Source organism: Ranitomeya variabilis, chromosome 1 (genome assembly GCF_051348905.1).
Source record: "Ranitomeya variabilis isolate aRanVar5 chromosome 1, aRanVar5.hap1, whole genome shotgun sequence".
NCBI lineage: Eukaryota > Metazoa > Chordata > Amphibia > Anura > Dendrobatidae > Ranitomeya > Ranitomeya variabilis.
The window spans coordinates 1,087,889,065-1,087,913,581 of NC_135232.1; the positions used below are offsets into that span (position 1 = coordinate 1,087,889,065).

General features: G+C 41.1%; 1 protein-coding gene across 5 annotated transcripts in view; it reads left to right on the forward strand.

Annotated features, from left to right (window-relative positions):
• Nucleotides 1-24,277, forward strand: part of KCNIP4 (potassium voltage-gated channel interacting protein 4) — a 1,385,815-nt gene extending 1,361,538 nt beyond the window's left edge. For all 5 annotated transcript variants that reach the window (XM_077279981.1, XM_077279984.1, XM_077279983.1 and 2 more), the window contains 3 exons: nt 9,461-9,565; nt 15,060-15,122; nt 22,964-24,277. In XM_077279981.1, the coding sequence (XP_077136096.1) occupies nt 9,461-9,565; nt 15,060-15,122; nt 22,964-23,011 (216 nt within the window). In that variant the 3' untranslated portion in view covers nt 23,012-24,277. The remainder of the gene's footprint in view (nt 1-9,460; nt 9,566-15,059; nt 15,123-22,963) is intronic.
• Nucleotides 24,278-24,517: the final 240 nt, after the last annotated feature.

Sequence of the window (24,517 nt, forward strand, 5' to 3'; positions counted from 1 at the left end):
TAAAGAGTGGACCTGATGTAATCTGAAGGGAGAAATCCGAATGAGGATGTCAGCAGGGCACATATTATATAACCTACTGTATATATACAGTTTATATTTGTGTATATATATAAATATATATATATATATATATATATATATATATATATATATATATATATATATATTTGGATATATACACATATATCTGTGTGCATGTTGGGACACGTCAGTCCATGCAATGGTTTTCCTTTATCTTATAGGAATGTGCACATTATAGAGTCAGACTGAAGGCAGAAAAACAACGAAGAAACAAATATGAAAACAAGGAGTAAAGAAATATGCATGAAGCAAATCAGAATATGTGTTATAGCGTAAGTTGCTCAAAATCCCCTCCTTTTACTCTGATGACAGCTTTGCCCCTCCCCTCTTGTAATTCTCTCAAGAAGCTTCATCGGGTCGTCACCTGGAATGGCTTCCAATGAACAGGTTTGCCTCACCAAGAGTTTGTGTAATCACTGACCTTCGGAAAGTGTTTGTGACCATCGGTGTGCTTTGCCAAGGCAGTGTAGGCACACAGCTTCATACATTGATGAGCCATATTACACAAATGATCTAAGTCAGAATATAGAAAGGACCACTCAACTAAAAAGAAGACTATTCATCATTACTTTAAACCATGAACGTCAATCAATCTAAAAAATTGATACAACCTTCAATGTGTCCTCAAGTGTAGTCATGAAATCCATTGAACACTATGATGAAACTGTCCCACACACGGATCACAAGGAAGGAAGACCTCTGCTGCATTCACTGGCGTAGCTAGAGCTTTTGCCGCCCGGGGCTGTTCCCGAGTTTGGCGCCTCCCCCCCATTGCCGTCACTCAACGCCGGGCATCGCCCCCTCAGCGCTGTTTGCCTATGAAATCCGGCGCATATGCTGTGTATCGCTGTTTGGTGCAGGCGCAGAGAGCTCTGGCTGGCTGACGTCACAGCCAGGCTTGCAGACTGCGCCTGTGCGGCCACCCACCTTGGTAATCCCAGCCCCGCAGTGTGTTATGCATTATGCAGAGTGCGGGGCTGGGATCCACAAGCAGGGTGGCCGCACAGGCGCAGTGTCCAGCATTGCCCCAGTGTGTCCAGCAATCTGCCCCAGTGTCCAGCATTGCCCCCAGTGTGTCCAGCAATCTGCCCCAGTGTCCAGCATTGCCCCCAGTGTGTCCAGCAATCTGCCCCAGTGTCCAGCATTGCCCCCAGTGTGTCCAGCAATCTGCCCCAGTGTCCAGCATTGCCCCCAGTGTGTCCAGCAATCTGCCCCAGTGTCCAGCATTGCCCCCAGTGTGTCCAGAAATCTGCCCCAGTGTCCAGCATTGCCCCCAGTGTGTCCAGCAATCTGCCCCAGTGTCCAGCATTGCCCCCAGTGTGTCCAGCAATCTGCTCCAGTGTCCAGCATTGCCCCAGTGTGTCCAGCAATCTGCCCCAGTGTGTCCAGCAATCTGCCCCAGTGTCCAGCATTGCCCCCAGTGTGTCCAGCAATCTGCCCTAGGGTCTCCAGCATTACCCCAGTGTGTCCAGCATTGCCCCCAGACAGTGTGTCCAGCAATCTATCTGCCCCAGTGTGTCCAGCAATCTGCCCCAGTGTGTCCAGCATATTACCCCCAGTGTGTCTGAGTCAGACATAAAGAAAAAAAAAAAGAAGTCAAATCCTCACCTCTCCCGTTCCCAGCGCAGGTCCGGTGCACTCAGTGTCTCTCCGGCTCTGCAACGCTCAGGACAGAGAGGCTGAGCGCGCAGTGATGACGTCATCGCACCCTCTGCCCTGAGACATCGCAGAGTCAGAGGGCGCTGCAGCTGCTGCAGCTGACGCAGGAACCAGGAGAGGTGAGTATTAGAATGGGGGGCCCAATGCCAGCGCTGTTGTAGAAGGGTGGGCCATCGGGGGGGGGCCCTGGTCATGCCGCCCGAAGATTTAAAGGGCCTGCGTTTCTCTTTTTTTTTTTTTCTTCCTCCTCCTCCTCTCTGGATCGGACCCGCCCCGGCATTGTGCCGCCCGGGGCGGCTCGCCCCCCCCCCCCCCCCCCGCACCCCCTTCCTACGCCACTGGCTGCATTGGATAAGTTCATCAGAGTTACCAGCCTCAAAGACCACAAATTGACAGCACCTTAGACAACAGCCTTCATAAATAATAGGTAGGTAAGAAGTAGCATACACATCTCAACATCAACTGTGCAGGGGAGACTGTGAGAATCAAACTTTGTTTTGTTTCCTTCAAAGAAGCAAGAAGCAATTACTGAATCCTGCAAACACAAAGAGAATTGCTTGGAAGAAAAAAAACACAAAAACTGGACATTTGTTCAGTGGAAATCTGTGCTGTGGTCTTACGTTAAAATTTGAGATTTATGGTGCCAACTGCCATGTATTAGTGAGAAACAGAAAAGGTTAGCGTAGGTATCTACATTTTTGGTGCCCAAAGTGAAGCATGGAGGGAAGATGTGATGGTGTAGGGTGTTTTGTAGATGATACTGACGCCGATTTATTCCAAATTCATGGCACACTTACCCAGCATGGCTACCACAGCATTCTGTAGGGGCATGCCATGCCATCTGATTTGCACTTACTGGGATCACCATGTGTGTTGCAACAGGATAAATACCCAAATCACACCTCCATTCTAAATAAGGGTTATGTGACCAAGATGGAGAGAGATAGAGAGCTTCTTCAGATGACATGGCTTCCACAACTACCTGACTTCAACCCAATTGATATGGTGTGGGATCAGTTGAACCACAGAGTGGAGGCAAAGCAGCCTACAAGTGCTTAACCCTCCTGGAACTGCGTGAAGAATGTTGGAAGCCATTCCAAGCAAACACCTGAAAAAGATGCTTGAAAGAATGCCAAGGGGATGTAAAGCTTTCATCAGAGTAAAATGGGGCAGTTTGAGTGATTTAACGTTTAACATACATTCTGTTGTACATGTGTTTCTTCACCCCTTGTTTCTGTAAATATACCTTTGTGGTTTTGCAGCCTTCAGTCTGAACCTAAAATGTTCACATTCCCATAAAAACAAGGAAAATCATTGCATGAACATGTAACATGTGGACTGGTACTGTATGTGTGTATGTATATGTGAATCTGTGTATATATATATAATCTTCGTAAAGCAGAAGCAGCACTGTAATAGCTCATGGTGCGTGGAAATCCTTCTCAAACCGCAACAAGGTTTGTAGTAATTAAAATAGAAAAAAAACACCTAAAAAGGGGAGAAGACCCAATCTTTGCATTGTGCGTCTATGTGTGCCACACTAAGCACAGAAAGAGGAGAAGAGAACTGTGAGGACTTGAGAACCAAAATTGTTGAAAAATATCAACAATCTCAAGGTTACAAATCCATCACCAGAGATCTTGAAGTTTGTTTGCTCACAGTGCACACCATAATCAAGGAGTTTACAACCCATGGCACGGTAGCTAATCTCCCTTGACGGGACGGTGGAGAAAAATTGATAAAATGTTGCAATGCAGGATAGTTCTGATGGTGAATAAGCAGCCCCTGGACGTGGATGGCAGAGAAAAATTTAAGAAAATTTGCAATATGGGATAATCCGAATGGTGGATAATCAGCCCCAATCAGGTGCCAAAGAAATTCAAGGCATAAGAGCGAACTATCTGTCAACATTTGAATGAAAAGAAATGCTATGGCACCCAGGAGAACTTCACTGCTGACACAGACATAAAAAAAGCTAGACTGCAGTTTTCCAAAATGTACGTTAGTAAGCCAAATTCCTTCTGGGAAAGCGTCTTGTGGATAGATGAAAACAATAGCTTTATATTTAAAAAAAACATCATTCTACTGTTTACCCAAAATGGAATGAGGCCTACAAAGAAAAGAACACAGCACCTAGTCAAATATTGTGGAGGTTCAAAGATATTTTGGGTTGTTTTGCTGCCTCTATCTAGCATTGGGTGCCTTGACTGTATGCAAGGCATTATGAAATCTGAAGATTACCAAAGGATTTTGGGTCACAATGTAATGCTCAGTATTAAAAAGCTGGGTGTGCTTCCTAGGTCATGGGTCTTCCAGCAGGAAAATGACCCTAAAAATACTTTAAGAAGCACCCAGAAATGGATGAAAGCAAAGAGCTGGAGAGTCCTGAAGTGGCCAGCAATGAGTCAGGATCTAAATCCCATAGCACAATTCTGGAGACATCTTAAAATTGCTGTTGGGAGAAGGCACCTTTCATTTATGAGTGACCTGGAGCAGTCTGCAAAAGAAGAATGGTCCAAAATTCCAGTAGAGAGGTGTAAGTAGCCTGTTGATTTGTTACAGAAAGCGATTGATTACGGTTATTTATTCCAAAGGGTATGCCACCAAATATTAAGTTGAGGGTGCCAATAATTTTGTCCTCCCCATTTTTGTGGTTTTATGTGAAATATATATCAAATTTGCATTTTTTTCCCTCAGCCTTTTTTGTGTTGTTCCAATACTCTCAAAGGAAATAATCATTTGGAATTGTAATAATTTTCTGGGCAAAATACTTCATTTTCAAGGGTGCCAACACCTTCGTCCATGACATTAGGGATGAAACCTAAGCTAACATCTAACATACCTTGTGTCATAAAAACAACAGCCATGGGTTCCTCTAAGCAACTGCCTAGCACTCTGAAAATGAAAATGGTGGAGGCTCACAAAGCAGGAGAAGGCTATAAGAAGATGGCAAAGTGTTTTCAAGTTGGTCTTTCCTCAGATCAAAATGTGATTGAGAAATGGTGACTAACAGAAACAGTTCAGGTCAAGATAAGGTCTGGAAGACCAAGCAAAATTTGAGTAAGAGTTGCTCGTAAGATTGCTAGGCAAATCAGAACCTCCGCTTGACTGCAAGTTGGAGTTGTGGTACATTGTTCTAGTGTTCAGAGATACTTGCACGAATATGGCCTTCATGGAAGCGTCATCATAATATAACCTCTCCTGCGTACTCACCATAAAATTCAGCGTCAGAAGTATGCAAAAGAAGATCTAAACAAGCCTGATGCATTTTGGAAACAAGTCCTGTAGGCTGATGAGGTTAAAATAGAACTTTTTGGTCACAATGATCAAAGGTATGTGCGGAGAAAAAAGGACACAGAATTTTAGGAAAAGAACATCTCATCAACCATTAAGTATGAGGGTGGATCAATCATGCTTTTGGATGATGTTGCAGCCAATGGCACAGGGAACATTTCACAGGTAGAGGGAAGAATGGATTCAATGAAATTTCAACAAATTCTTGATGCAAACATAACACCATCTGTAAAAAAGCTGAAAATGAAAAGAAGATGGCATCTACAAATGGATAATGATCCTAAAAACACGTTAAAATCCAAAATAGACTACTTCAAAAGGCGCAAACTGAAGGTTTTTCAATGACCCTCACAGTCCTCTGACCTGTACATCCTTGAAAATCTATGGCTAGACCTCAAAATAGCAGTGCATGCAAGACGACCCAAGCATCTCACAGAGCTGGAAGACTTTTCCAAGGAAGAATGGATGAAAATCCCTCAAACAAGAATTGGAAGACTCTTGGCTGGCTACAAAAAGCTGTGATACTTTAAAAAGGGGGTGTTACTAGGTACTAACCATACAGGGAGCTCAAACTTTTGCATCGGCCAATTTTACTTTTTGTAATTTTTAATATGTAAAAGATGAAAATATATATATTTTTTGCCTAAAATACAAAGAAAATGCTTTAAATCTTTAACCCCTTTCTGCATATGATGTACTATCCCATCGAGGTGGGGTGGGCCCGTATGACCACCGACGGGATAGTACGTCATATGCGATCGGCCGCGCTCACGGGGGAGTGCAGCCGGATGTCAGCTGACTATCGCAGCTGACATCCGGCACTATGTGCCAGGAGTAGTCACGGACCGCCTCCGGCACAATAACCCCCGGAACACCGTGATCAAACATGATCCCAGTGTTCCGGCGATATAGGGAAGCATCACGCAGGGACTCCCTGCGTGCTTCCCTGAGACCCTCGGAGCAACGCGATGTGCTCGCGTTGCTCTGAGGGTCTACTACCTCCTCCCTGCAGGCCCTGGATCCAAAATGGCCGCGGGGCTACTTCCGGGTCCTGCAGGGAGGTGGCTTACAAGCGCCTGCTCAGAGCCAGCACTGGTAAGCCTGCAGCCCTGCATGTCAGATCGCTGATCTGGCACAGTGCTCTGCAAAGTGTCAGATCAGAGATCTGATCTTATAACATGATGACCCCCCCGGGGCGGTGTTATAAAGTAAAAAAAAAATATTCAGATGGGTAAAAAAAAAAAAAAAAAACAATTCCTAAATAAAGAGAAAAAAATATTGTTCCCATAAAAACATTTCTTTATCTAAATATAAAAAAACAATAAAAGTACACATATTTAGTATCACCGCATCCGTAACGACCCCACCTATAAAACTGTCCCGCTAGTTAACCCCTTCAGTGAACACCGTAAAAAAAAAAGAACGAGGCAAAAAACGCTTTATTATCATACCACCAAACAAAAAGTGGAATAACACGCGATCAAAAATACGGATAGAAATAACCATGGTGCCGCTGAAACGTCATCTTGTCCCGCAAAAAATGAGCCACCATACAGTATCATCAGCAAAAAAATAAAAAAGTTATAGTCCTCAGAATAAAGCGATGCAAAAATAATTATTTTTTATATAAAATAGTTTTTATCGAATAAGCGCCAAAACATAAAAAAAGATATAAATGAGGTATCGCTGTAATCGTACTGACCCGAAGAATAAAACTGCTTTATCAATTTTACGAAATGCGGAACAGTATAAACTCCCCCTTCCCCAAAAGAAATTCTTGAATAGCTGGTTTTTGGTCATTCTGCCTTACAAAAATTGGAATAAAAAGCGATCAAAAAATGTAACATGCCCAAAAATGGTACCAATAAAAACGTCAACTCGTCCCGCAAAAAATAAGACCTCACATGACTCTGTGGACCAAAGTATGGAAAAATTATAACTCTCAAAATGTAGAGACGCAAAACTATTTTTTGCAATAAAAAGCATCTTTTAGTGTGTGACGGCTGCCAATCATAAAAATCTGCTAAAAAAACCACTATAAACGTAAATCAAACCCCCCCTTCATCACCCTCTTAGTTAGGGAAAAATAATAACATTAAAAAAGTATATATTTCCATTTTCCCGCTAGGGTTAGGGCTAGGGTTGGGGCTAGGCTTAGGGTTGGGGCTAGGGTTAGGGTTGGGGCTAGGATTAGGGCTAGGGTTAGGGTTGGGGCTAGTGTTAGGGTTGGGTCTAGGGTTAGGACTAGGGTTAGGGTTGAGGCTAGGGTTGGGGTTATGGTAAGGTCTAGGGTTAGGGTTGGGGTTAGGGCTACAGTTAGGGTTGGGGCTAAAGTTAGGGTTACGGTTGGGGCTAAATTTAGGGTTAAGGCTAAAGTTAGCATTAGTGTTGGGGCTAAAGTTAGGATTAGGGTTTGGATTACATTTACTGTTGGGATTAGGGTTAGGGGTGTGTCAGGGGTAGGGGTGTGGTTAGGGTTATGGTTGGGATTAGTGTTAGGATTGTGTTGGATTTAGGGGTGTGGTTAGGGTTGGGATTAGGGTTAGGGGTGTGTTGGAGTTAGGGGTGTGGTTGGGGTTAGGGGCATGTTCGGGTTAGGGGTGTGGTTAGGGTTATGGTTAGAGTTGGTATTAGGGTTAGGGGTGTGTTTGGGTTTCAGTTAGAATTGGGGGGTTTCCACTGTTTAGGCACATCAAGGGCTCTCCAAACGCGACATGGCGTCTGATCTCAATTCCAGCCAATTCTACGTTGAAAAAGTAAAACGGTGCTCCTTCCCTTCCGAGCTCTCCCGTGTGCCCAAACAAGGGTTTACCCCAATATATGGGGTATCAGCATACTCAGGACAAATTGGACAACAACTTTTGGGGTCCATTTTCTTCTCTTATCCTTGGGAAAGTAAAAAATTGGGGCGAAAAGATCATTTTTGTGAAAAAATATGATTTTTTATTTTTACGGCTCTGCATTATAAACTTCTGTGAAGCACTTGGTGGGTCAAAGTGCTCACCACACAACTAGATAAGTTCCTTAGGGGGTCTACTTTCCAAAATGGTGTCACTTGTGGGGGGTTTCAATGTTTAGGCACATCAGGGGCTCTCCAAACGCAACATGGCGTCCCATCTCAATTCCAATATCCAGGAAAATGATGTGCACACTGTTAATTAGTTGGTGCAGGCTCGAACAAACAGTCCAAGTATCAAAGAGAGAATCAGCCGCACTCAGGTAGTTGAAAGTTATGCAAGATGTGTGGTTTCTTTATTCATATATACAAACATCACCAGGTGGTTTTTACAAATACAGTAGTGGCAGATCATGAGATTCAAGTAAGGTTAACGTTTTGACCAAGGATGGTCTTTGTCAAAACCTCACTTATGCCAGAGAAGTAGATATAGGAGGAAAGAGATAGCCAAGTCCCCATAGGCCTCCGGCCTCCTCTGCAAAAACAGCGCAGGGAATTCTGGGACGTGGTCACCTAGTAACATTGGAGATAAAGCGCGGGACAATTCCAGTCAATTTTGCATCGAAAAGTCAAACGGCGCTCCTTTCCTTCTGAGCCCTGTCATGCGCCCAAACAGTGGTTTACGCCCACATATGGGGTATCGGCGTTCTCAGGACAAATTGTACAACAACTTTTGGGGTCCATTTTCTCCTGTTACCCTTGGTAAAATAAAACAAATTGGAGATGAAGTAAATTTTTTTGTGAAAAAAAGTTAAATGTTCATTTTTATTTAAACATTCCAAAAATTCCTGTGAAACACCTGAAGGGTTAATAAACTTCTTGAAAGTGGTTTTGAGCACCTTGAGGGGTGCAGTTTTTAGAATGGTGTCACACTTGGGTATTTTCTATCATATAGACCCCTCAAAGTGACTTTAAATGTGATGTGGTCCCTAAAAAAAAATGGTGTAGTAAAAACGAGAAATTGCTGGTTAACCTTTATAACTCCGTAACAAAAAAAAATGTTGGTTACAAAATTGTGCTGATGTAAAGTAGACATGTGGGAAATGTTACTTATTAAGTATTTTGTGTGACATATCTCTGTGATTTAAGGGCATAAAAATTCAAAGTTGAAAAATTCCAATTTTTCAAAATTTTCACCAAATTTCCATTTTTTTCACAAATAAACGCAGGTAATATCAAAGAAATTTTACCACAATCATGAAGTACAATATGTCACGAGAAAACAATGTCAGAATCATCAGGATCCGTTGAAGCGTTCCAGAGTTATAACCTCATAAAGGGACAGTGGTCAGAATTGTAAAAATTGGCCCGGTCATTAATGTGCAAACCACCCTTAGGGGTAAAGGGGTTAACTTTAGTCCTTATAGAGATTATTTAATCTTCAACTTGCTTAACTTTATATGTTGTATCTTCAATTGGAAATACTCCTCATGGAAGCTGATGTTGATGTCTACTGATAATGTCTTGCAGGAGATGCTTGACATCATGAAGGCGATTTATGATATGATGGGTAAATGCACATACCCTGTTGTTAGGGAAGATACCCCAAAACAACACGTGGAAAACTTCTTCCAGGTAAGGTCCACATATAAAGCTGTTATCTGTGACATATTAGTAGAGACTGTTTAGAGGACAGAAATGTATTTGATTTGTACACATACAATTAGAATGGTCCAAGTGCAGTTTTTGCATATTTATCCTTTTTTTCCTAAAGAGTAACCATCAATTTATTTATTCCATAAATCAATAGTATCCATGAGAATAAGAAACATAGGATATATTACAATGAGAAAAAATCACTTTCTACTCCTCAATGACTGATTATTCATTTTCAAAATTTTCAATTAACAGGTAAAAATCTGTTTTCAATTAATACATATTTTTTCAATTACTGATATAGGAAATGGCAGTTTGTGCTCATAAAGTTCTATGGAGAATTGTCATTTCAGGAGAACTTGCAACAGAATGTCTGTGTTGGCCTCTAGCTCCTCCCCCTCCATAGAAATTAAAAACACCAACTGCCATCTCCTATCTCAGTAATGGGAAAATCTATCTTCACTGCATAAAAGATTTTACAGACTTTAGCCATGCACTTACAAAGAAAGATCAGTCCAGGAGGAGAAAGAAGCAGAGTACTCTGATCAGATATACAGTTGTGCTCAAACGTTTACATACCCCGGCAGAATTATTGCTTTCTTGGCCTTTTTTCAGTGAATATGAATGATAACACCAAAACATTTTCTCTACTCATGGTTAATGGTTGGGTGAAGCCATTTATTGTCTAAAGGTACCTTCACACGAAACGACTTTGTAACGATATCGCTAGCGATCCGTGACGTTGCAGCGTCCTCGCTAGCGATATTGTTTAGTTTGACACGCAGCAGCGATCAGGATCCTGCTGTGATGTCGCTGGTCGCTGAATAAAGTCCAGAACTTTATTTGGTCGTCCGATCGCCGTGTATCGTTGTGTTTGACAGCAAAAGCAACGATACCAGCGATGTTTTACACTGGTAACCAGGGTAAACATCGGGTTACCAAGCGCAGGGCCGCGCTTAGTAACCCGATGTTTACCCTGGTTACCAGTATAAAAGTAAAAAAAACAAACAGTACATGCTCACCTGCGCGTCCCCCAGCGTCTGCTTCCTGACACTTACTGAGCGCCGGCCCTAAAGTGAAAGTGAAAGCACAGCGGTGACGTCACCGCTGTGCTGTTAGGGCCGGAGCTCAGTCAGTGTCAGGAAGCAGACGCTGGGGGACGCGCAGGTGAGTATGTAGTGTTTGTTTTTTTTACTTTTACGCTGGTAACCAGGGTAAACATCGGGTTACTAAGCGCGGCCCTGCGCTTAGCAACCCGATGTTTACCCTGGTTACCCGGGGACCTCGGCATCGTTGGTCGCTGGAGAGCGGTCTGTGTGACAGCTCCCCAGCGATCAAACAGCGACGCTGCAGCGATCGGCATCGTTGTCGCTATCGCTGCAGCGTCGCTTCGTGTGAAGGTACCTTAACTACTGTGTTTTCTCTTTTTAAATCATAATGACAACCCAAAACATCCAAATGACCCTGATCAAAAGTTTACATACCCCATTTCTTAATACTGTGTATTACCCCCTCTAACATCAATGACAGCTTCAAGTCTTTTGTGGTAGTTGTGGATGAGGTTCTCTATTTTCTCAGATGGTAAAGCTGCCCACTCTTCTTGGCAAAAAGCCTCCAGTTGCTGTAAATTCCTGGGCTCTCTAGCATGAACTGAGCGTTAGAGATCTCCCCAGAGTGGCTCAATGATATTGAGGTCAGGAGACTGAGATGGCCACTCCAGAACCTTCACTTTGTTCTGCTGTAGCCAATGACAGGTCGATCTGGCCTTGTGTTTTGGATCGTTGTCATGTCGGAACATCCAAGTACGTCCCATGCGCAACTTCCAGGCTGTTGATTGCAAATTTGCCTCCAGTATTTGCCTATAACGTGCTGCATTCATTTATCCTTTAACTTTGACCAAGTTTCCTGTGCCTTTGTAGCTCACACATCCCCAAAACATCAGTAATCCACCTTCGTGCTTTACAGTAGGGATCATGTTCCTTTCATAATAGGCCTTGTTGACCTCTGTCCAAATGTAATGTTTATGGTTGTGGCCAAAAAGTTCAATTTTAGTCTCTTCACTCCAATTTACCTTGTTCCAGAAGTTTTGAGGCATGTCTCTGTGCTGTTTTGCGTATTGTAGGCGAGATACTTTGTGGCATTTGCCCAGTAATGGCTTTCTTCTGATGACTTGACTATGCAGCCCATTTTTCGTCAAGAGCCTCCTTATTGTGCATCTTGAAACAGCCACACCGCAAATTTTCAGACAGTTCTGTATTTCAGCTGATGTTATTTGTGGATTTTTCTTTGAATCCCAAATAATTTTCCTGGCAGTTGTGGGTAAAATTTGGAATACCTGACCGTGGTTTTGTTTTTACAGAGCCCTTGATTTTCCATTTGTTAATCACAGTTTGAATGCTGCTGACTGGCATTATCAATTCCTTGGATATCTTTTTGTATCCCTTTCCTATTTTATACAGTTCAACTACCTTTTCCTGTAGATCCGTTGACAATTCTTTTGCTTTCCCCATGACTCATAATCCAGAAACATCAGTGGCTGGATGAAAGATGCAAGAGTCTGTCTGGATCCAAGAAAACTCACTCAGCTTTTATGTACACACACTGATTACAAGCAAACAGGTCACAGGTGAGAATGTTACCTTTAGTAGCCATTTTAACCCATTTGTGTCAACTTCTGCACATGTTATCAGGCCAAAATCACCAGGGTATGTGAACTTTTGATCAGGGTCATTTGGATGTTTTGGGTTGTCATTATGATTTAAAAAAAGAAAACACAGTAGTTTGACAATAAATGGCTTCACTCAACCACTAGCCATGAGTGGAGAAAAAATGTTGGTGTTGAAAGGCAAAGAAAGCAAAAATTCTGGTGGGGCATGTATACTTCTATGAAAATAGATTCGGCACACCCTATTCAGATGCCGAAAAAATAGAAATAATTTTATCGATATAGGTACATCCACTGTGTGATAACGTTAATAGAATTCGAGTAAATGTAGTGTTCTTTAAAATATGCCATATAGCAATTAGCATAAGGCATGGCCACATTGGGCCCCATGACTGTACCCTGTTTCTGTAGAAAAAAAGTCATCACCAAACATAGAAAAATTATCACGGAGAACCAAATTAACAAGTTTCATACTGAAATCAATAACATTACAGCCCTTTTTTGTATAAATCAACTACCACGTGGTGCATAAAGACCACACAAAGAGTATAATCCTTTAAAATAGAACCTTTATTAATCCAGTAAGAATAAGAACATTTAAGAACAAGAACTACTGGACACCATATTCACAAGGACAGACTACCACTGACGCACCATAAATACCTTGATTAATGTCGCATTGACACATGCCACATATAAGTGAACTTACAAAATCCTACTCATATAGGGCCATAAATAAAGTTCAGAAGCTAATAGGGCCACCTATAGGTTAATTAAAAAATAATTAAAGTGCAAATGCATGTAGTATAACCTAAGGTAAACCACCACTTACTACAATCCCAGTATTTAACATGAGATAGAACATATCATACCAGTGAAATATACAGGTAATGTGCCAGTGGGAGACCGTCCCTGCCGCCCCAACGCACGTTTCCTCAAGACTTCCTCAGGAGGCGTGCGTAGGGGAGGGGGTCGATGCTGTTTATCCAAACATCCAGCCAATAAACATACAATAAAGCAATCATGTGTCTAGATATATGGGTCCGTGATGACGTTCACATGGTAGTTGATTTATATTGCGTTGTGAGTTTTGTCCTATTTAATTCTTGGGATTTTTTTTGAGTGTTAATATAGCCCTTTTTTGTATGTAAACTTTTGAGCCCAACTGTATTACAAAGTTTCTTATTTTCATGTGTACTAATGATTTATGAAATAAAATTAAAAAGATGGTTACTCTTTAATTTAAGATCCACTACTGGTTTTGTCTGAAAATAATTAATGCATAATGTGTGTAAGACCTTGACCATCAACATAAGCTAACATTTCAAATAAGTTTATATTTATTATTTACACTCAGAATTTAGATACAGATATAACCTAAAGGGGGTGCATCCTCTTCTCTTCTTCAGGTTAGCACCACTCACCTGCTAGTGTTGGTGCAATACTGAACATTGATAGTTCGGACCATGGTCACACAGCTGATTTGTAACATGCGCTTTCCCTGGCTGCACGCAGAGCCAGCTTTGCTTCTGCAGTATGGAGAAGCTTAGAGACACTGAAGCTGGAAGAAGTCCTATAGAAGACAGAGAAAGGATTCAGAAGGATCTAGATAAGCTTGAACAATGGGCAGCAACTAATACAATGGTATATAACAGGGAGAAATGCAAGATTCTACACCTGGACGAGAAAAAAAAAACATCTACAGAACGGGAGGAATAGAACTAAGCAACAGTGTGTGTGAAAAAGACTTCGTTGTACTAATAGATCACAGACTGCACATGAGTCAACAGTGTGATGCAGCAGCAAAAATGGCAAACACTTTTCTAGGATGTATTAAGAGAAGCTTAGAGTCTAGATCACATGATTTAATTATCCCCCTCTACTGGTCCTTGGTCAGACCTCATCTGGAATACTGTGTCCAGTTCTGGGCACCACATTTTAAAAAAGACATTGAAAAACTGGAGCAAGTTCAGAGAAGAGTTACCAGGATGGTGAGCGGACTGCAAAATATGTCCTACGAGGAACAGTTAAAGGATCTGGGAATGTTTAGCTTGCAAGAAAGAAGGCTAAGCGGAGACTTAATAGCTGTCTACAAATATCTGAAGGGATGTCACAGTGTAGAAGGATCATCCTTATTCTCATTAGCACATGAAAACACGAGAAGCAATGGAATGAAACTGAAAGGGGGGAGATACAGATTAGATATTAGAAAAAACTTTTTTAAAGTGAGGGTGGTCAATGAGTGAAACAGGTTGCCATGAGAGGTGGTGAGTTCTCCTTCAATGGAAGTCTTCAAACAAAGGCTGGACAGATATCTGTCTGAGATGGTTTAGTGTACCCTGCATTGAGCAGGGGGTTGGACACGATGACCCTGGAGGTCCCTTCCAACTCTAGCATTCTATGATCCTATAATCCAGCAATCCAGTGAGCTTGAGGGCATTACAAGCCTTGGAAACCGGCCACCTCTTATACTCCCAAAGTGGCCAATAATTTACACAAGAAGAAGAACAAAACAGACTTAAAAAAACCTTCATATCTTGAGAAAGGAGAGGATTTTTAGTAAAAAGGTAAGCAGCAAAGTTTTATGTTTTAACAAACACTTTGCAAGTTTACCCATTATATAAGAAGAGGCAACCCCTTTAAGAAATCTACAATATTCACACCATAACTTTTTACTTTGACAAAAAAAATGTGGAAAATATGTTAGAAATAAAAATGTGACTTATGTATTTTTTTTTATGAAATTTCCCACTTAATATACACTTTTCTTATAAGGGCAATTATATATCTAGACTATGTATTTTACAGAAAATGGACATAAATAAAGATGGAGTTGTCACTATAGAGGAATTCATAGAAAGCTGCCAAAAAGTAAGTATCAATCAAAATACAACTTGTGTTCAAAATGCAGCTCACAGAAATAAGTTTATAAATGCCAGCCATGGTTGTATTATGTAGATTATGTATTTATTTTAGCAAGGAGATAAACTTCAGCATATAGTTGCATATAAAGGAGGTCTATCAGCACAAAATGACTGTTCAAGCAGACCTAATGATGGACTACTTACTTAAAAAAAAATCATTAGAACAGCTGTAAAATCTTATTAAGATGAACATTTATTAAGTTCAACTAGAGCTTATTTTAATACCAAGAAGGATAAGAGGAGTATGTAGGAATTATAGAATGGATTTTTAAAGTAAGTACACTAGCCTTATCAGGCCTTCTAGATCTAGTTAATAATATATGCTGTTTGTATTGTGAAGTCTGGTGACTGATACACTTTATAGGGAGCCTGTCAGCAAAAAAAATGACTGTTCAAACCAAACGCTGGTGCTCAGTGCATCCTTGGTGTGGCCAAACAGTTCAGTGCACCCTTGGTGTGGCCAAACAGTTCAGTGCTCCCTTGGTTTGACCAAAGGTTCAGCGCACCTTTAGTGTGGCCAAATGGTTCAGTGCACCCTTGGTGTGGCCAAACAATTCAGTGCTCCCTTGGTTTGGCCAAAGGTTCAGTGCACCCTCGGTGTGGCCAAATGGTTCAGTGCACCCTTTGTGTGGCGAAATGGTTTAGTGCACACTTGGTATGGCTAAACAGTTCAGTGCACCCATTGTGTGGCCAAACAGTTCAGTGCCACCATGGTGTGGCGAAACAATTCAGTGCTCCCTTGGTGTGGTCAAACAGTTCAGTGCACCCTTGGTGTGGCCAAACGGTTCAGTGCACCCATGGTGTGGCCAAATAGTTCAGTGAACCCTTGGTGTGGCCAAACAATTCAATGCACCCATGGTGTGGCCAAACAGTTCAATGCACCCATGGTATGGCCAAACAGTTCAGTGCACCCTTAGTGTGGCAAAACTGTTCAGTGAACCTTCCCATGTACTGTACTTGTTTTCCATCATTGACAGCTTTGGCTTTATAGAAGACAGAGGCGAGTGGAGACAGATGTAAAACAAGTAGATAGGAAGGTGCACTGAACTCTTTGGCTACACCAAGGTTGCACAGAACACTTGTGCTTGGTTTGAACAGTCATATTTTTGTTGAGAGACTCCATATAAAGTGTATTAGCCATCAGATTTCACAATACAAGCATCATACATTATTAAGTAGATCTTAGACCTGATGAGCCTGGTGTACTTACTTTCCATGTCAGAATGTGTGTATAATTCTGTCATTATTAACCCCTTTCTGACCTCGGACAGGATAGTAGGTCCGAGGTCACATACCCAGCTTTGATGCAGGGCTCTGGCGCTGAGCCTGCATCAAAGCCGGGACATGTCAGCTGTTTTGAACAGCCTGACATGTGCCCGTAATAGCGGCGGGTGAAATCGCGATTCACCCGCCGCTATTAACTAGTTAAATGCCGCTGTCAAACTCTGCCAGCGGCATTTAACCGGCGCTTCCGGCCATCCGGCCGGAAATGAGCGCATCGCCGACCCCGTCACATGATCAGGGGTCAGCGATGCTTCTGCATAGTAACCATAGAGGTCCTTGAGACCCTGTGGTCGGCGCTCATAGCACACCTGCAATTCAGCTACATAGCAACGATCTGATGATCGCTGCTATGTAGCAGACGCGATCGTACTGTGCCAGCTTCTAGCCTCCTATGGAGGCTATTGAAGCATGGCAAAAGTAAAAAAAAAAAGTGAAAAAAAAAAAAAAATATAAAAGTTTAAATCACCCCCCTTTCTCCCCATTCAAAATAAATCAATAAAAAAAAAATCAAATCTACACATATTTGGTATCGCCGCGTTCAGAATCGCACGATCTATCAATAAAAGAAAGGATTAATGCTAAACGGCGTAGAGAGAAAAAAATTCAAAATGCCAGAACTACGTTTTTTTGGTCGCTGCGACATTCCATTAAAATGCAATAACGGGCGATCAAAAGAACGTATCTGCACCAAAATGATATCATTAAAAACGTCAGCTCGGCACGCAAAAAATAAGCCCTCAACCGACCCCAGATCACGAAAAATTGAGATGCTACGGGTATCGGAAAATGGCAAAAAAAATTTTTTAGCAAACTTTGGAATATTTTTTCACCACTTAGATAAAAAATAACCTAGACATGTTTGGTGTCTATGAACTCGTAATGACCTGGAGAATCATAATGGCAGGTCAGTTTCAGCATTTAGTGAACTGAGAAAAAAAGCCAAACAAAAAAAAAAGTGTGGGATTGCACTTTTTTTGCAATTTCACCGCACTTGGATTTTTTTTCCCGTTTTGTAGTACACGACATGCTAAAACCAATGATGTCGTTCGAAAGTACAACTCGTCCCGCACAAAATAAGCCCTCACACTGCCATATTGATGGAAAAATAAAAAAGTTATGGCTCTGGGAAGGTGGGGAGGGAAAAACGAACACGGAAAAACGGAAAATCCCAAGGTCATGAAGGGGTTAAAGTTATAAACTCTTGTTTGACTCATAAAATGATGATTTTAACAAGAAGATTATACAGCCATTCTGACAAGTTGTGGGTTGTTGTTTTTTTTGTTTCAAAGTAAGTCCACCATCATTAGGTCTAAGACATCTATTTATTGTATTTATTAATGCATACAGTTTGTATTGTGAAATCTGCTTAAAGCTTTAAAACAGCACTGATTAATAAAGATTAAATAAAGAAATCCTCCACTGAAACACTTCAGGCCCGAGGGCCATCTCCTCTGTGTGGTGTGCGGTCGGCGGAGGATTCAGTCAGAGGTTATTTGGAATATGATGTTTAATTCAACATATTCATAAATGGGCAACATAAAGTGCACGTTCTGGGCCATAAGTCGCGTCAGGAAAGACTCCATGGACCTAAATTTATAACCTGGAGGACAGAAGGTAAGAGCTGGACATGATTGAACCTTTAAAGGGTCAAGGCTCAAATAAGGTTCAGGTACATATTTTCCAAAGAAAGTTTCCTAAGAAAGTTGTAGTCATGTAACAGTGTAAGAATCAACAGCAAGAGATTTTATATTAAGCCTGGGAGAAACACTAGCTCATCTTATCCAATATTAACCCCTTTACTACCCATGACATTTAGGTATGTCATAGATTGTGTCTCGGCATGGTCGTGTCCTGGCACTTGATGCTGGCTCCGGGGCTGAGCCCGCATCTTTTCCAGCAAAGGATCAGCTGTCATGAGTCACTAACAGCCATGGGTGGAATCGCGATTCTCCTGCGGCTGTTAACATGTTAAATGCCGATGTCAATCTCTGACAGCGGCATTTAAATCTCGCTTACAGGAAGCGCGTCACAAACCCTGCCCATCTTCGACCCTGTCACATGATCGCGGGGTGCCAATGGGTTGGCATGATAACGAGGGTGTGCAGAAGATGCCCATGCTTGTCATTGCGGATGCCACGGGTCAACATTCATAGCAGATGATGATTTTTGCTACACATAGCACAGCTGAAGACCTCCTATGTGTAGCACAGGCGATCAGATAATCGCAGCTTCAGGTCTCCTAAGGAGACTATTGAAACAAGTAGAAAAAGTAGCAAGTAGAAAAAAAAATGTTTTTTTTTTTAATTATAAAAGTTCAATTCACCCCCCTATTGACCCATTCAAAATAAAGCAATTAAAAAAATCAAAACTACACATATTTGGTATCGCCACATTCAGAATCGCCCGATCTATCAAAATATAAACTAAATTAATCTGATCAGTAAACGACATAACTTTTTTTTGGTCGCCCTAACACTGCAATAAAATACAGTAATAGGCATTCAAAACATCGCATCTACCCCAGAATGGTGTCAATAAAAACGTCAGCTTGGCACGAAAAAAATAAACCCTCTCCCAGCCCCCGATCCCAAAAAATGGAGACACTACTGGTCAGGATTTTTATTTTTTTTTTACCCTAATTTTGGATTTTTTTTTTTCACCACTTAAATAAATAGAACCTATACATGTTTTGTATCTACAAGCTCGTAGTGACCTGGAGAATCATAATGTCAGGTCTGTTTTAGCATTTAGTGATCATGGTAAAAAAAAAATTTGTGGAATTGCACTTTTTTTTGCAATTTCTCCTCATCTTTCTTCCTGTTTTCCAGTAGACTATATAGCAAAATCAATGGTCAATCAATGGTTCGAAATTGCAACTTGTCCTGCAAATAACAAGTCCTCACAAGGCCAAATGGACGCAAAAATGAAAACGTTCTGGCTCTGGGAAGGAGAAAACAAAAACGGAAAATCCCAAGTTCGTGAAGGGGTTAAGGAACATCTTTGTTTAATGTAGTTCTATGTCCATTTATGCAACAGGTCTATGGTAAAAGATCAGTACATGTTGACCAGTTTACAGTAAATAATTGTTTTTATATTTTTTATAACATGAGTTACACTTACAGTGGGTACGGAAAGTATTCAGATCCCTTTAAATTTTTCACTCTTTGTTTCATTGCAGCCATTTTGTAAATTCAAAAAAGTTCATTTTTTCTCATTAATGTACACTCTGCACCCCATCTTCACTGAAAAAAAAACCAGAAGTATAATCATTTTTGCAAATTTATTTAAAAAGAAAAACTGAAATATCACGTGGTCATAAGTATTCAGACCCTTTTCTCAGTATTGAGTAGAAGCACCTTTTGAGCTAGTACAGCCATGAGTCTTCTTGGGAATGAAGCAACAAGTTTTTCACCCCTGGATTTGGGAATCCTCTGCCATGCTTCCTTGCAGATCCTCTCCAGTTCAGCTAGGTTGGATGGTGAACGTTGATGGACAGCCATTTTCAGGTCTCTCCAGAAATGCTCCATTGGGTTTAGGTCAGGGCTCTGGCTGGGCTAGTCAAGAATGATCACGGAGTTGTTCTGAAGCCACTCATTTGTTATTTTAGCTGTGTGTTTAGGGTCATTGTCTTGTTCGAAGGTGAACCTTCAGCCAAGTCTGAGGTCCAGAGCACTCTGGAAGAGGTTTTCATCCAGGATATCTCTGTACTTGGCCGCATTCATGTTTCCTTCAATAGCAACCAGTCGTCCTATCCCTGCAGCTGAAAAACACCCCCATAGCACGATGCTGCCACCACGATGTTTCACTGTTGGGATTGTATTGGGCAGGCGATGAGCAGTGCCTGGCTTTCTCCACACATACTGCTTAGAATTATCACCAAAAAGGTCTATCTTCATCTCATCAGACCAGAGAAACTTATTTCTCATAGTCTGGGAGTCCTTCTTGTGTTTTTTAGCAAACTCTATGAGGAATTTCATATGTCTTGCTCTGAGGAGAGCCTTTTGTATGGCAACTCTGCCATAAAGGCCTGAAGGTGGAGGGCTGCAGTGATAGTTGACTTTGTAGAACATTCTCCCATCTCCCTACTGCATCTCTGGAGCTCAGCCACAGTGATCTTGGGGTTCTTCTTTACCTCTATCACCAAGGCTCTTCTCCCACGATTGCTCAGTTTGGCTAGACGGCCAGGTCTAGGAAGACTTCTGGTGGTCCCAAACGTCTTTCATTTAAGGATTATGGAGGCCACTGTGCTCTTAGGAACCTTGAGTACTGCAGAAATTCTTTTGTAACCTTGGCCAGATCTGTGCCTTGCCACAATTCTGTCTCTGAGCTCCTTGGCCAGTTCCTTTGACCTCATGATTCTCATTTGGTCTGACATGCACTGTGAGCTGTGGTGTCTTATATAGACAGGTGTGCGCCTTTCCAAATCAAGTCCTATCAGTTTAATTACACAGCTGGACTCCAGTGAAGTGGTAGAACCATCTCAAGGAGGATCACAAGGAAATGGACAGCATGTGACTTAAATATGAGTGTCTGAGCAAAGGGTCTGAGTACTTATGACCATGTGATATTTCAGCTTTTCTTTGTTAAAATTGCAAACATTTCTACATTTCTGTTTTTTTCAGTCAAGATGGGGTGCAGAATGTACATTAATGTGAAAAAATGAACTTTTTTGAATTTACCAAATGGCTGCAACGAAACAAAGAGTGAAAAATGTAAAGGGGTCTGAATACTTTCTGTACTCACTCTAACTAAAAACTGTGTTTTGATAAGAAGACTCGGGTATGGATAGATATGTGGAGTATAGGCATCGTTGATAATAAAGAATATGTAGTTGCATAATTATTACAAACAAAAGGCTAATAGCATTAAGAATTGATACATTTTCATGCCCGTCTAAACATTGATTGGATATTGTGTTTGTCAAAATGGCAGAACAGAATGTCCTTAGTTATACTTCAGTCTGAGCTGAATTATGTCAAAGACTACGTTCACCAGAGGATTCTCATCTGACTGAATGCTTGGAAAGGAAATGAGTAACATGAGTAAATCATATGTAGAGTATTTTCTAAAATTAGCATTTAACCCATTGTGGTTATGGCTACAGTAACTCACATATACACCAATCAGACATAATAATAACAAAATATTGGGTAGACCAATCTCATGCCACAAAATAACTCTAGGTATGACCTCCTGGCATAGAGTTCTCTAGACTACAAATGGCACCAAGACATTAGCAGGAGTAATTTATTTCCTATAATCTGTGAGTTGGGGTCTGTATGAAGCAGGCTTGTTTAATCAATACATCCCACAGATGTCAATCAGAGTGATAAATTTGGAGGCAAAGTTAACACCTTGAACTCTTTCTCATGTTCCTCAAACCATTCCTAAAAATGTTTGCAGTGTATCAGTGAGTCCACTGCCATTATCATATAATGCCATGAAACGGTGTGATAGGTCTTTAAAAAATATGTAGTTAGGCGATATGTGTCAAAGTAAAATCCACGTGAATGCCAGGACCCAAGGGTTTCCAGCAGAATAATGAACAGGGCATTACCCAAGCCTTCACTAATTAAGTGACGTAAGATGGTGTAAAAGGAAATGTGATTCATCTGACCAGGCCAACTTCATCCATTGATTTATGGTTAAGTTTTGATTATTTGCCTATATTCAGAAGTAGTCAAGGAACAGCATGGACATTGTAACCAGTCTGTGGGTTCTGACCCCTGATCGTTTTAACTATTTGTGAGATTATTATTAAGTTAACTTGTTTGTGGCATCAGAACACACAGGTTAGATTTTGCTTCCAATGCACATCAATAAACTCTAGTTGACCGGTTTCCCTTCCTTAGATTAGTTAAAGTTGTTACTAACCACAGAAAAACCTAATGGGAATAGTTACTTTGGAGATGGCCTGACCTAGCCATCTAGAAATCAAAATCTGGCCAATGGATCGTTACACTTTCCTATCTTTCCTGCTTCTACCCTTAAAGAAATGTTACAGCCTACATCAGACAGGTGACCTTCATGGCTAATATTTTTAATGTCCACCTTGACCGAGGGAAGGGAAACAACATATGAGTGAAGTTGTACATTTCTATTAAGCTCTTAACAAAAGCTAAGGAAGTATTCCCCTCCAAATATATGTGAGCACATCTTTAGAAAACATCGAACATGAACTCCATATGGAAATATCTCAGCTTACATCACTTTGGCCTTCAAAGCTCAACTAGCCTAAGAGATCTCATCTGTGAACATATCATTTAATTTCTTGTGTCAACAGAAGAGACCTTTACTACTGAATGAAAACCAACAAGAGGCACCCAAAATGTAATTACTTTCTTTTCTCGAATACAAACCTTGAAAGAATTTCTAATATTGATCACCAATCTCCACGGTATTATTCTTCACACTTCACGGTGTTGTAATATGTTACAGGATTTGCTCTAAAATGTATGTCAACCTTTTGGTTTTGAACATTTTCTATTATTTTCTGTCTTTTAGGATGAAAATATCATGTGCTCTATGCAGCTGTTTGAGAATGTGATTTAGCTCATGTTCGCGGACTATGAAGGACAAGACGTATCATCTATTTTTGACAATAATTTGGAGCCGCAGTTTCCATCTTACCATGAATAGACTGTTCAGCTTTATACTAAGTCATATATTATGCAAAGTAGCTTTTCTATGATGCCTTCCAAAAATCAGGTCTCATGATGTTTGTTTCCATGCTTAATACATTTCATATGTTGATAAGAATTGTTTTACATTTCTGGGACCTTTGATTTTAAATGAGGCTTTGCAGGACTTTGATATTGATGACCTATCGTTGGAGTAGGTCATCAACATCAGATCAGTGGAGGTCTGTCTCCCGCCAACCCAATCATCTGTTTGTAGCAGCCAGATGTATGTGGAGCTGGGGTAGCACAGTTCTGTAAGCTTCACAGTGGCCAATTTCAGGTCTTTTCTTCAGTTTCTATTGAAGTAAACAAAATTTGAGCTGCTGAACTTGAGATCAGTCACTACATGATATACAAAGGCCTGCAGTCCGGCGCTGGACACTATTTACATCTAGATGCAGAAGGAACTGCAAACAACGGGGTGTGCTGGGGTCGAATCTCCACCGATATGTTATTGATGATCTATTCTAATTGCTTGTGCAGACGGTCTTATTTTCAGTCCAAGTGCAATCCGACAAAGCATCGGATCCCACTGGAACCAATGTTATTCTATGGGGCCGTGCACATGTCCTATTTTTTCCTCGGAAAGAACCGAACCAGGGAAAAAAAAAACTTCATGCCCAAGTGTGAACCAATATTTGGATCACGATACAAGTCAATGAGTCTGTGGAAAACATCAGACCGCACTCGGATGACATCTGAGTGTAGTCTGATTTCTCCACACTCACTGAATGGAGAAGATGAGGATATGTTCTTCACCATCTTCTCTTCATTTGAGAGAATTGGATCACACTCTGATCACACTCTGCCCGATTTTCTCGGATGAATCTACACCTATCCTTTGGCTAGGTCATCCGTATGTAAGTCCTGGACAACCCTTTGCATTTTAACATTAGTAAATTATTTATGGACCATGATATTTTGTTTATCACCGGCCACCTATAAATACTCCAATCAGACAGGTTGTGGGCTGGACCAATAATGGACCCAATGTACATTGGGCCTGCCAACAAATTGGCGAGATCTGATAAAATAAGAGGTGTATTTTTGTTAATGATTGTGCCTATTTATTTCATATGAATTGTAGATCATATTTATTTGGTTATGAAATGAAAATATAAGACTGTAGCCTGTCTGACTTTATGCCTTCTGCCTGGAAGAAATGCCTACAAACTGTTGAGGAACTGTAAGTCTTAGAACACTTTGCTATTCTTTTTGGTATCCTAGGATGAGAATTAGTTTTGAAAGGAAGGGATGGTTGTTTTTTCACTGGAATTACCATGACCAACCATGAAGCTTCAGTAAAATAAGATTTCTAGAAGAAAAAGGTTGTTGATCTCAGTACTTGAATATTTAAAGGGGATCTGGTAAGATCATT